The 13,225-nt window shown below is 39.4% G+C and overlaps 2 protein-coding genes across 7 annotated transcripts in view; one reads left to right on the top strand and one right to left on the bottom strand.

Moving 5' to 3' along the window:
• The window catches only part of LOC140635953 (uncharacterized), an 83,795-nt gene that overhangs the window by 50,477 nt on the left and 20,093 nt on the right, over nt 1-13,225 (top strand). For 2 of the 6 annotated variants that reach the window (XR_012033309.1, XR_012033303.1), the window contains 2 exons: nt 1,480-1,576; nt 2,265-4,284. Coding sequence is in view for 1 of the 6 variants with exons in the window: in XM_072831300.1 (XP_072687401.1) it covers nt 1,480-1,486 (7 nt within the window). In the remaining 5 variants the exon portion in view is untranslated. Of the gene's footprint in view, nt 1-1,479; nt 1,735-2,264; nt 4,285-13,225 lie in introns of those variants that run through there. The other 4 variants (XR_012033304.1, XM_072831300.1, XR_012033307.1 and 1 more) reach the window with 3 other exon arrangements.
• On the bottom strand, nt 8,283-9,664 carry LOC140634797 (cofilin-1-like). The gene is made up of 2 exons (XM_072828499.1): nt 9,091-9,664; nt 8,283-8,357 (listed from the first exon to the last, which is right to left on the bottom strand). Exons 1-2 carry the CDS (start codon nt 9,610-9,612, stop codon nt 8,298-8,300), a joined length of 582 nt encoding a protein of 193 aa, XP_072684600.1. The 5' UTR covers nt 9,613-9,664; the 3' UTR covers nt 8,283-8,297.

Genomic DNA, 13,225 nt, shown 5'->3' on the forward strand with positions numbered 1-13,225 from the left:
AAGGACTGTAGGCACAATACACTTTTAAGGTTAATTTGCATTGTTAACTTTTTGCACTTACTTTCTTAAGTAGACCATCAACAAAACAATAAATTAAGCCCTGATTTGTAGCAGTGTCCAGTTTCTGTGGTGTGAATACTCCCACCATGGCTGACTTCAAGCTACCAATGTGGTGCCACTCGGAGCAGAGTTGGGAAGAGATAACCAGTATCACACTATTATATGGCATTTCCTTCATGCAGATAAAATAGGTATAAATAACCTCAAGAGCATAGATAATTGTAGTACATACAAAAACATAGTAAATTATAGCAAAATAACTAGTAAGTGATGAACTTTGGGGATTTATTGCTTTTGGTTTTGATGTATGGCTTAATTGTAAGTTTATATAATTTAATTTTTAATAATGTCTGTGTCTAAAAACCAGCTCACAAAATTCTTGAAAATTTAACAATAGGCTCTCGTGAGCTGGCACATGATAATCCAATACAAACTAGAAATTTCCCTTTTAAAAAAAAAAAAAGAAAAAAAAAAAGAAAGAAATTTCCCTTTTAGGCTCCTTCCCTGAAGAAACTTAAGTATTGATACTAGTGATGCAGTATACGTATAAGAATATTTATTGTGCTGGTGTTTATAACAGGGAAAGGTGAAAATGACATACCTGTCCATAAATACACAAATTGATAAATAAACTGGAATTTACTATGATGCAATATTAAATGGTGGTTAAAAACAAAATAAATTAGATTCTCATGTGTGGACACAGATCAATTCCCAAAGGAAACTGCAAGTACTTTCACGTAGTGTGATACTAATTGTGTAAAACTTTAAAACATACAAACACATTTTAAGTCTAGTTTATAAAAATATGCCTCTATACAATTAAGGTATAAAATTCTTATGATAATGAAACACAGAAAGTTCAGACAATAGTTGCCTCTGGGGAAGGGATGAGGGATGAGGTGGCACTTTCAAGTGTATCAATAATACTTTATTTCTTTAAAGGGAAATTGATAATCTGAGCCATAATCATAAAAGAAAAACAATCCAACATGTTATGCCCCTGATAGACATACACAAGATATCTGTGAAACATCCTTGCTCAAAAAGAGGACTTATATCTGTTTAAACTTCTATATCCAATTCCCAATTTATGGAAAAACAAGGAGCAAAGAAAACTGTTAAGTGGAACTAGTGGACTGAAATCGGCAAAATCTGGGGTATAAGTTTCTTCCACATATAAATTGCAAGGAAGAAAATAGAGAAGTAAGGAATCTGCAGACTATAAGAGACTTAAGAGATCAATCCATTAATTGCAGGGTATAAACATGGTTTTGGTTCTGATTCAAACCAACTATTCAAAATTATGAGGGGGAAAACAGGAAAATTTGAATAGCAAATGAATAGAATAAGGAATTACTATTATTCAGGTGAGACAATCATATGGAGGACATATCTAAATAATCCTTTTTGTTTTAGATATTAATGTTAAAAAGAAGTGCGGATGAAATGGTGGATGAAGGACGTCTAGGACTTGCTTCCCAAGAACCTGGGGAGCTGGACGGAGTGAGCAGAGGTATGGATGACACAAGATGGATGTTTCTTCTTTTAGTTGTTCGAAATTTATCAACCTTATGAGTAAGGTTTCTTTTAAGGGAAAGAGGAGAAGAAAAAAATGGAAGCAAACAAGAAAAAATAAATAAACATCTATTAACCAGGGGGTTTCACATTGAAGGGGGTGCCATTGTGTTTTCTGTGTATTTGGTGAAGTTTGAAATATGACATGATTTAAATTTCTAAAAGCTTGAAATTTGTATAAATACCTCCTCAGTACCACAAACATAAAATACACCCTGACTATATTTTAAACGCCACGGCCCAGCTTCAATGGAAGGAGAGAGATAAGTTATCAGCAGGGAGACTGGGGCTTCCCACAGCTCTTACGTGCCAGACACTTTTGATTTAGCCTCCTGCCGGGTGCCCTGGGCCCTCCCCAGATAGCGGACCACCACTATCTAGTGCCATGAGCCAGAAATTAACTCTTCGCGTCCACTCAGGCAGGCCTCGGTTCTCCTGCTGCACCCGTGGGTCCCACACTGTCACATCTGGTTAGGCCTCCCTCCCTCTCATTTACACTTTGCTCCCTGGGGAAGGTTGAAGTTACCAGATAAGTTCATCAGAGGAGTGTTTTGCTTTCTAGAGTTCAACAGGCCTTGTCCTTGTGGAGGTCAAGAGGCTATTTCATGATCTATTTTGTTTCTAAGCTTACCAGGCTACTGAAGTGTTGCTGAACCGCTTCAAACTCAAGAAGGATTTAAACGTTGCCTGTGCAGATCCCATGTTCACCCCCCTGCCCACGTGCACACGCATGTGCACACACATGCACGCATCTGTAGCCGTTAGTACATAGCAAATTAACGACTATCAGGCAGGCTCCTGGTGGCCACCCACGTACAACATGAGACAAGGTGGGTGTCTTCAAAGTTAAACGAATTAGAGAGAAAACAGTACTGACCCAAGCAGAGAACAGTTTGATGCTGGATATGTTTTCTTAAAGTGAATTTTTTTTTCCTGAACTCAGAATCTTCAAGACTTATTAGTTCTAGTTTTCCAGTAAAAAACAGAACTTCCCTTTAATCCACAGATATAAAGGGGGGTCCGAGTGCATTTCTACGCAAATGCCACAGGGCACACAGGCCACTGGCTCAGGCTGTGCAATAAATGACTGACTCACTGGAGAGCCAGTGTGGTGTTATATTAAACGTGTGGACTTTGGAACCAGATTGCTTGTGTCTTGGTTTCCCTTCATTAAAATGGAGATAATAGGGGCTTCCGGGGGGGTTCAGTTGGTTGAACCACTGATTCTTGATTTCTGCTCAGGTCATGGTCTCTGGGTCCTGGGATCGAGGCCCCTCGGGCTTCGGGCTCCCTGCTCATTGGGGAGCCTGCTTCCCTCTCCTCTTCCGCCCTCCCCACCTGCTCATGCTCTCTCTCTCTCTCTCAAGTAAATAAATAAAATATTTAATAAAATAAAATGGAGATAATAGCAGCACCTACCTCATAGTTATGTTGTGCAGAAATTACATAAGTCAATACATGTAAAGCACCTAGAATACTGCTTGGCCTATAATAAGTGCTACTGAAGCTATTAGCACTTGTCATTTAGCGATTGTCATGTAATCCTCCAAACAATTAGCATCACTTTACAGATGAGGTTAAATAGCATGTTGAACGTTAGACAGTCCATAGTAGCAGAACAGGGGTTAAATCGGGTTCTGTCCAAAGCCGGTGTGCTTTCCACCACATGCCCTCTTTTCATGTGCTTATGACACACACCGCGCTCCTGTATTCACAAGGGAGCCACGTTCATAACAGGACATGAAATTCAGCCTAAAGCCTGTGAGACTTTGGGATGGTTCAGAGTAAGGAAACTGAAAATAGTAAGATGCAACTGTCCGATGTCTACACTGAGAGATTTCAGACACTGAGAGAAGGTTGGAAGATTAGACTGGAGTATCGGGTGATGAACATCTTGGTGTAAATGTTCAGACTATGTAAACTGGCTCATGCTGTCTTGGTTTAATTAAGTAAGCAGTGGGATCTCCTATACTGACAGTAAGTATTCATGGTTCCAGGATTAAATATGAAACAATTATGAGTCATAATAATCCCCTTCATGTCATCATGAGAAGGAAGATGTATTTGTGAACCAAGTGGCCTACTTGAAATCAAATGAGAAAATATAGGTTAAAGCCATCTATAAACTTAAATGTAGTAACGAAAATGTAGTTTTACATATTGCTACGGAGTTGAATTGGGCCTTCCAAAAAGAAGTCCTCACCCTGGATACCTGTGAATAATGTGATCTTACTTGGAAATAGGACTTTTGCCTACGTAATCAATTTAAATTGATCTTGAGCGGAAATAGGATGAATCCTAATCCAATATGACTTATAAGAAGAGAAGAGACATGGAGATGGACACAGAGGAAATTGCCCCGTGACGACAGGCAGAAAGAAACTAGAGTGATAATCTCCAAGCCAGGCGGTGCCAAGGTTTTTGCAAAAACTAAGAGGGAAGCATGGAGCAGAACTTCAGAAAGAACCAACCCTGCTGACACCTGTATTTTGGACTTCTACCCCCCAGAACTGTGAAATAATAAATCTCTTTTGTTTTAAGCCAACCAGTGTGCTTAAAACAACTTTGTTAGAGCCTCTGTGGGACACAAATGCACGTGTGCAAGTTCATGCAATGACCAACATCAATAAATGATCGATGATCTAACAGAAACACATCTGTGCCGACAATATTCTCCTTCACCACGTTATTTGTAGCTGTTTTCATTTGGAGTCGCACGAGATAGTTTAAAAAAACACAGACACACACACAAACATAAGATGGTACTCAAAGAGCAAATGACAGAAAGTATGTTTGGGGATTTAGCGTAGTAAACATGCACCACTTATCAAGTAAGTGAGACATGTCGAGAAGAATCACAGGCACAACATTATTTTAGAGTCCAGAAAACCTGCTGTCAGAAAATATCCAATTTTGGGGGGATGTCTTTTTTTCTTCCAGTTTTACTGTGATGTCATTGACACACATCAGCGAATAAGTTTCAAGTGGATAGCATAATGGTTTGACTTATGCATGTTGTGAAACAATGACCACCTAAGTTTAGCTAGGATCTATCACCTCATATAGATGCAGGAAAAAGAGAAAGAAAAAAAAAAGAAAAAAGAAAAAAGAAAAAGAAAACAGACAAAAGTTCCTTAGTGGTAAGAACTCTTAACGATTTACCCTCAACTTTCCTATACACCCTACAGCAGTATTAGCTATAGTCACCATCTCATACGGTACACCCCAGTACTTATTTATCTGGTAACTGGAAGTTTATACCTTTTGACCACATTTCTTCAAATCCCCTCCTCCTCTTGCCACCTCTGGTAACCACAAATCTGATCTTTTTTTTTTTATGAGTTTGAATTTTTTGTTTTGTTTTTAGATTTCACATGGAAGTAAGCTCATACAGCATTTGTATTTATCTGGCTTATTTTGCTTAGCATAATGCTCTCAAGGTTTATCCATTTGTCACAAATGGCAGGATTTCCTCAATTTTTATGACTGGAATATATGTATATATGCCACACCTTCTTTAAGTAGGCTCCATGCCCAGCATGGGGCTTGAACTGATGACCCTGGGGATCAAGAGTCAGATATTCTACTGACTAAGCCAACCAGGCACCCCTAAAGCATGCCTTTTGAAACAAAGGCTGTATATACCCTTATTTTAAAAAAAACAAAAACATGAAAACATAAATAAACATTGAAAGGATAACTTGGACCTAAAAAGGAAAGATTTTATCAAATCCTCTATCAAGCATTATCTTAACTCCTTTAATCAATCAATCATTTGATAGAATAGATTGTTGACATTTTGTTTGCTGCCTTGGAGCAAAAAGAAAAAAAATAAAATATACTATGTGTCCTTAAGAGGCATCATTCAGATTAGATCCATACTTTGTTTCCTGCACCCACTGAAGCTCAGCTATCCCCAGAGCCTGTTTAAATACAAATACATAAATCATTTGTTGTTTTTTTTAACACATCACTTACAGATGCCTATGGCTACTTGCAGTGAACATAAATGTGGAAAACAAATGCAGTCAACATAAAAAAAATCTACTTCTGAGGTTTGCTTTCGGTCTTTTATATGTATACAGCTTTGCATCAGAATAATTCTTTTTTAAAAACTTGCTTTTATTGAGATATAACTGACGTATAATATTGTACCAGTTTTAGGCACACAACATAAGGATTTAATATATGTATACACTGCAAAATGATCACCACGATAAAGTTTAGCTAGCATCCGTCAGCACACACGATTAGATTTTTTGTCTTATGATGAGCACTTTTGAGATCTACTCACTTAGCAACTTTCAAATATATAATAGAGTATCGTTAATTATAATCACCTAGCTATACATTACACCTCCCCATGTCATGTATACATTGCATCCATTATCTTATAACTGGGAATTTGTACTTTTGACTACCTTCACCCATTTTACCCACCCATCCCCAACCCCTACCTCTGGCAAACACCAATCTGTTATCTGTACCTATGAGTTTTTTGTTTTGTTTTGTTTTTAGATCCATATGTAAGTGAGATCATGCAGTGTCTTTCGCTGACTTATTTCATTTAGCATAATGCCTCAAGGGCTGTCTATGTCTGAACAGTATTCCACTCTATACCACTACACTATGCCATATACACACCAATACTCCATTGTATAACATATACTGTTCCATATACGTATACCCTACATTTTCCTTATTCACTCAGCTGTTGATGACAGGTTGTTTCTGTGTCTTGACTGTAGACAAGATGCTGTAATGAATATGGGGATACAGATATATTTTTGATACAGTGATTTCATTTTCTTTAGATAAATACCCAGAAGTAGAATTGCTGGATCATATGGTAGTCCTATTTTTAATTATTTTGAGGAATCTCCACCCTGTTTTTCATAAGGACTGCACCAATTTACATTCCCACCAACAGTGCACAAGGGTTCTTTTTTCTCTACATCCTCATCAATACTTGTTATCTTTTTGACAAAAGCCATTTTAACAGGTGGGAAGTGATATCTCATTATGATCTCATCAAATCAATTCTTTAGATGCCTATCAATGAGCCAGTGATAGACTTTGTCTAAAATGTTTCAGTAAAAAAGTAGAAAACTCATAATTAACAAGAGGGAAAACAATTTTTAAGTAAGTACCTTAAGGATTCAATTCCAATGAGAAGTATGGAGATGTTGGGTTTATGGACATTAAAGGATAGCAGAATGTAAATCTAAAATCTACACACCCTTCATTTTAGTAAATATTACAATCTGAAACAAGAACAGGTGCATGCGAATGTCCTGTGCAATTTAAACATCATCAACATATCAAGAATATTGCTAAGAAATAATATGAAGAAAACATTATGTAAATGGTTCTTCTGAAATGATAATAAAAAAGCTGAAAATGCACACTTATTTCCTTTTGCCATTAAAAGAAATGAAGAATGTTAAGCAGATTAGAAGTATATGATTAATTCTGGAAAAAAAGTCTCAGCATTTGCATAGCTAATTTACTCTCTTACGCTTGATAGCGCTTGCATCAGATTTACTTAGTGAATGTTTAAATATATATATACTTATATATATATAAGTAAGTACCTTTCTTAGGGATACTGATTTTACAGACAACTGATAATTACTATGTCTCTTGGGTCCTGCAGGAAGCAGATGCCGACAGAGAGATAGGAGAGTGAGCAGTTTATTGGGGAATAATACCAGTGAAAAATAAAAGCAGAAGGATGCAGAATTAGGCAGGGGCAGCTTTCAGAACATGATGTTGATTGAAACATGAAAGTTTCGAGGGAAAGGAAAGAAAATTTTACAAGGAGAATGTGAAAGCAGCAGGCAGGTCTGACAAAGTCTTGGCCAACCCAATGGGGAGCTTGGAGGAAATCTCTCCCTGTTAGAGGAGCCCCATGTTGGGCAGACGTGGCAAGGTCTTAGTGCCCACTTGGTGCTCACCTACTAGCTGGCGGCTCCCTAGGAAGAGCATGGCATCAGCCCAACCACTGAGTATATATCCTGAAGGCCCAGCAGCTGGAGGCTGACAGTCAACAGCACCCCCTTTATCTGAATTGCCTGTTTTCTCAAAGGCAGATGTGAGCAGTGCGTAACTACTACTCATACAAAAACTTACAGTGCTCCTGCCCACACAACCGGAGTGCTGATCTCACATCTCTCCCCTTCTTGCGTGTCCTTTCTAGGCCCACCTCAACATTTCACTCCTCTCATTTTTCTGCAAATGCTGCCATCAGTGCTATCTGCTAGAGAGATCCCACCATAGGACTCTCCAAGCCTCTCCCACCCCCACTCCCTCTCACCCCCACAACCCTGTTGAGAACTGAAGCCCAGATGGGCTCTCAGGAATTAGAAGCGGTACCACAGGAAACTATTTAGGGGCTAAAAGGACTTTGCCAGATGATCTGACATGGTTCTTTTGGCAAAGACGTAGTCCAAGTTACTAATGCGTAACAATTTTACACCAGCACCCTCGCTGGCGGGGAGAAAAAGCACTTCCTATTCCCTGCATTATCTTACATCTTATTTACATGTATTTATTTGTGTCATCACCAAAATAACTATGTTTTCAAATAAGTTGAACTAGCTTTCTATTTTTTAAGGAAGAGCTCTGACGTTGAACTAGTAACAGTAGTGTTTTACTTCTTATGCTAAGTGAAACAGGTTGAGAAAGACAGGTGCCATGATTTCACTCCTATGTGGAACCTGAAAAACAAAACAAATGGATAAACAAACAAGCCAAAAGAATTGGACTTGTAAAGGCCGAGAACAAACTGATGATGGTTGCCAGAGGGGAGGGGTGCGAGGGATGGACAGAGTGTGTAAAGGTGAGTGGGGGGTACAGGAGACCAGTTATGGAATGAGTAAGTCACGAGGCTAAAAGGTGCAGCATCAGGAATAGAGTCAATGACATTGTAATTGTGTCGTATGGTGACACAACACAATGTTTTTGTTTTTTGTTTTTTGTTTTTTGTTTTTTTTTTAGTGAGCCTTTTTATTGTTGTGTGTGTTGTTGGTTTTTTTTAATTGAAGGTCCCTTACTGGTCCTGTTTCCATGAGTGCCAAGACCAGGGGACAAGGGGAGGGGAACCAGGTAGCGCAAGGAAGGGTCTTCTCCACAACATTCCATTTATACACAGAACTAAACAGACAAGACAGAGTCACTATTGTGGTTAGAAGTTGGCAGCATGGGAAAAGGGAGGAACAGGTGGGGAACTGGAGTGTCATTAAAAAAAAAATACACCCCCCCCCAAACTGGGGTGCCTGGGGGGAACTTGGTCTGCTTCAACCCAAGAGGAATCAGAAGATCAAAAGCGGTTTGGGAAAGCCAGAACCGTCAGGGATAGAGGGAGGAGGAAGGTCCAGGGGGTGAGGGAGCTGTTTGGCAACTGGGGTGAAGGGATTGCCCTCCCCCTGCTGGGATCCCCCCAGCCCCTACCGTCTGGCAGGAAGGGGGCAGCCTGCAACCCCCATGGGCAGGTCGGGGGCTGCCAGATGCTCCAGGCAGGGGGCTGGAGGGCTTGCCCTCCAGAGAGATGACGCCACTGTCCCCCAGTTTCTCTGCCAGGGTGCAGTGATCCTTGACCTCCTCGTAGCAGTTTGCTTGTAACTCATGCTTGATCCCGGTCAGCTTTTTCTTGATGGCATCCTTGGAGCTGGCATAAATCATTTTGCTCTTAAGGGGTCCAGACTCAGGCGCCCAGAATATAAACACCAGGTCCTCCTTCTTGCTCTCCTTGGTCTCATAGGTTGCGTCATAGAGGGCATAGCGGCAGTCCTTGTCTGGTAGCATCTTGACAAAGGTGGCGTAGGGGTCATCTACAGTCTGGCCCACATCACCTACCAGGATCTCCTTGCCCTCCTCGAGGATGATGTTCTTCTTGTCCTCGCTCAGGCAGAAAAGTACTGCCTTCTTGCACTCCTTCACCTCCTCTGGTGTTGAAGACTTACGCACCTTCATGTCATTGAACACTTTGATGACACCATCAGAAACCGCCACGCCACAGGCTGGGGCGAGCTGAGCACAACACACAGAGATGCTGAATCACCGTGTTGTTGTTGTAGACCTGAAACTAATGACGTTGTGTGTCAGCTATACTCAAAAAAGCTTTTTTTTTTGAAAAAAGCTAGAGGTCTAGCTTTGAACTGATTACTATAGTGTTTTTCTTCATAAGGCAATTGAGTTAGTCCTACTCTGCTCCCTCGGTTCCTCAGACCATATCAGAGAAGAAATCTGCACTTCAACACTTACGCAGAGGAAGAGTGGTGTCAGAATAGATTATCTCATAATGCCCATGTCATAGTTTCCATATCTTACTGCTGATTAACATCAACTTGGCTTTCAAACTCAACTTGGATTCTTAAAATCTTCTATATATTTACCCACTTTCTCCAAACTTCTAAAACTACAGGACACGTAGGGGAGGATAGAATGTCCTTTTTATTTTTTCCTAGTTATTTTGAAAATAGTCACTTATTTATTTTGAATTCATTACTTTCCAGCTAGGTGCTAAGGCAGGAGTTGCAAACTCAGAGGCTCAGGAAGCCTCTACATACCTCAAAGAAACAGTCAGTGGGGGCATGGGGACCATGGTGAACTGGACCACATAGGCTCCGGTCTAAAGGCTGCAGCTCTTGCTCAATTGCAGTTCGTTGAAATGTGGTAAGAATGTAGGCCCAGAATGGCCAAACTTCCAATTTCCCAAGAGAAAACCAAAATATGGGATTTTTTTTTAATGCGGCAATAGGAAGGCAATTTGGTACCCTATCCAGTATAAAATGTTTATACTCTTAACCTGTTGTTAAAAAACAAAATTCAACTGAGTAAATTGAAAGGTCTAATTGGCTTTATTGAATGATTCACAAATCAGGCAGCATGCCACCCACCAAGTAGAAGGGCACTCTGGGAAGTCATACAAAATGATGGGTTTTTATAGGAAGGAAGGTGGGTGAGGAAGTTGTAAACAGAAGAAAAGACTGTTCCAAGCAAGATCACCTTATGTTAGGGGGAAGGGCAGGAGGTGGGGGGTCTTACTAGGCAGATTACCTCATCTTCCCTTGGGGGTTGGAGAGGGCGCAAGGCACAGATTACCTCAGTGGTGCTTATCAAAAAATTCCTGATTGACAGGCTGAGACATATTTCTGGGGGAGGTTGAAACTGCAATTAGGTTAGGTAGTAAGCTCTGGGTTAGTAACTTGGGCTGGCCCAAGTAAAAGCCATTTTGGATCTAACAGCATCCTACAGAAAAAAATCCTATCAAGTACACAAAGATATATGTAGACTGCAGTTATTTGTAACAGTGAAAATGGGGGTTGGGGGCAGAAGTAAAGGGTCATCAATTGAGAATTGAATAAACCAATGGAGAACATCCACAAAATGGGGGGAAAAATTATGACTATCCTAGCAAAGCATTTTTAATTTTTCTTTTTTCCTTTTTCTTCTTTCTCCTCTTCTTTCATCCTTTCTATCAGTCTATCTATCCTTCTTCTAGAGTAGAAAAAGCAGCTAAGTGTCATTCCTTAAAGCACCTGTAATACAGACCAAACAAATAAACAAGCAAAACGAGTAGCCTTGAAGCAACTTCACTCTGCCCTGTCCTTTGAGTGATAATCATTTAGTTATGCAAATATATGGCAAGAAGGCCCCTGCCTCTGGGAAAATATAAGAACATCTTTGTTTGGTCTGGCAAAGCTGCCCCTTCCTTTGATATATTAAAAAAAATTTTTGCTTTGTTTAATAACATCTCCAAGAAGGAACCACCTGGAGAGGAAGGGCCTTGCCCTATCTGAGATAGCGGCCAAAGCTTTGGTTGGATTCTCCATGCTATGGACTAGACTCTCAAAAATAACTGCTTTTTCAGAAGGAAAAATTCCAGCAGACTAGAACATGTAGAGATATTTTGAAGAAGCTTTTGGGTATTTGAGCTGAGCTCAATAATAATTATCCTGGGAAAAATATTTTAGCTTTCTGTCTTAGGTAAAGCTTGACTAAAATAAGGTAAAAAAAAAAAATCATGATAAATTTAATTCAATAAATATTTGTTGAGACAGTTATTGAATCTGCTAAGTGTAGAGGTGTATACTGGGCATGATAGAACATCTTTGGGTAAAAAAGATCTCCAAAAATTACCCCTGGCTTCAGGGAACTTACTGTTTAAAAATGGACTAATATGTAGCCATTAGGTACACGTAGCTATTTAAATTTAAAGTAATTAAAATTAAATAAAATGTTGGATTGAGTATCTCAGTCACAGCAACCACATTTCAAGTGCTCTGTAGCCACATTTCCATCATCTGGTCTAGAATAGGGGTGTGTAGTGCTTGTCAGCTTTGGGAGTCATACAGTCTCTGTTGCAACTACTCAGATCTGCTGTCGTAGTGGAAAAGCAGCTATAGACAATGGAGTAAGGAAACGGACATGGTTGTGTTCCAATAAGCCTCGGTTTACAAAAATGGACAGCAGACCAGATTTGTCTTGTGGACCAAAGTTTGTTGATCTCTTGTCTAGAGAAAGAAACAACTAACTTTAGTGTAAGGCTTTCACATGGAATAGAGAATAAAGTAATTGCCTTTCTGTGGAAATTCAGAGTCTTTATGGATGCATTACCTACAATAATAAATGATTTTTGTTTTAAGTCACTGACATTTAGGAACTTTGCCATAGAGCAGTAGGTAACGGACACATTTCACCCTGCTATATCTCTAAGACCGTGCTTAAACAATGTTCTGAATACCAACATGTAGTATATTTATCGTATCTTTATATCTTTTAATGCTCAAAATCCACATCCTCTGTGGAAACTTTACCAACTTTTTCATGCAAATCTGTCAGGCTCTCCTCTAATGGCCATAACCATTTTAACATCGCTATTGCCATATGCTGAATTCCATTTGTTATATGCTTCTCTCTAAGTAGATAGGTAAGCTTTTTAGGAACAGAGTTTATGACTTTTTCATCTTTGAATCCCCAGCATTTAATACAGTTCAGCACCTAGTAGGTGTTCAGTAAATATTTGTTAAGTCAGTATAGCCATGATTGACATTATTGACAACACTTTCAGGGCCTACATATTTGGCATTTTTATAAAAGTTCTGTGTTCTAGGTATTTTAAAGCGTTTGTTTAGCCATTGCTTAATCCCTGCATAGCTCAAGATGAAGTCTGTACAGATTCACTGAAGCTGTGAGTTTCTATGCACTGCGTTTCATTCATCTAAATTTTCAATTTCGGGGGTCCCTGGGTGGCGCAGCTTAGCGCCTGCCTTCGGCCCAGGGCGCGATCCTGGAGACCCGGGATCGAATCCCACATCGGGCTCTCGGTGCATGGAGCCTGCTTCTCCTTCTGCCTATGTCTCTGCCTCTCTCTCTCTGTGACTATCGTAAATAAATAAAAAATTAAAAAAAATAAAAATAAAAATAAATTTTCAATTTCGAATTCTTTTTATTCACAGATGTCAGGATCTCCAGACAGATCAGAGTTACTTGTTTACGCATATATACTTTTTCTAAAGAAAAAAATTATAGATATTATTTTGCAAAATGGTATGATTTTCATTTTTGAATTATGTGAAAGGCA

This window comes from Canis lupus, chromosome 6 (assembly GCF_048164855.1).
Source record: "Canis lupus baileyi chromosome 6, mCanLup2.hap1, whole genome shotgun sequence".
Lineage (NCBI taxonomy): Eukaryota > Metazoa > Chordata > Mammalia > Carnivora > Canidae > Canis > Canis lupus.

Excerpts from the sequence above, each read along its gene's own strand:
- LOC140634797 (XM_072828499.1), bottom strand. The coding sequence starts at position 9,612 with ATGAAGGTGCGTAAGTCTTCAACACCAGAGGAGGTGAAGGAGTGCAAG. Across the intron at positions 8,358-9,090 it reads TGCCCCCTTCCTGCCAGACG|GTTCCACATAGGAGTGAAAT; the intron begins GTAGGGGCTGGG and ends TTTGTTTTTCAG.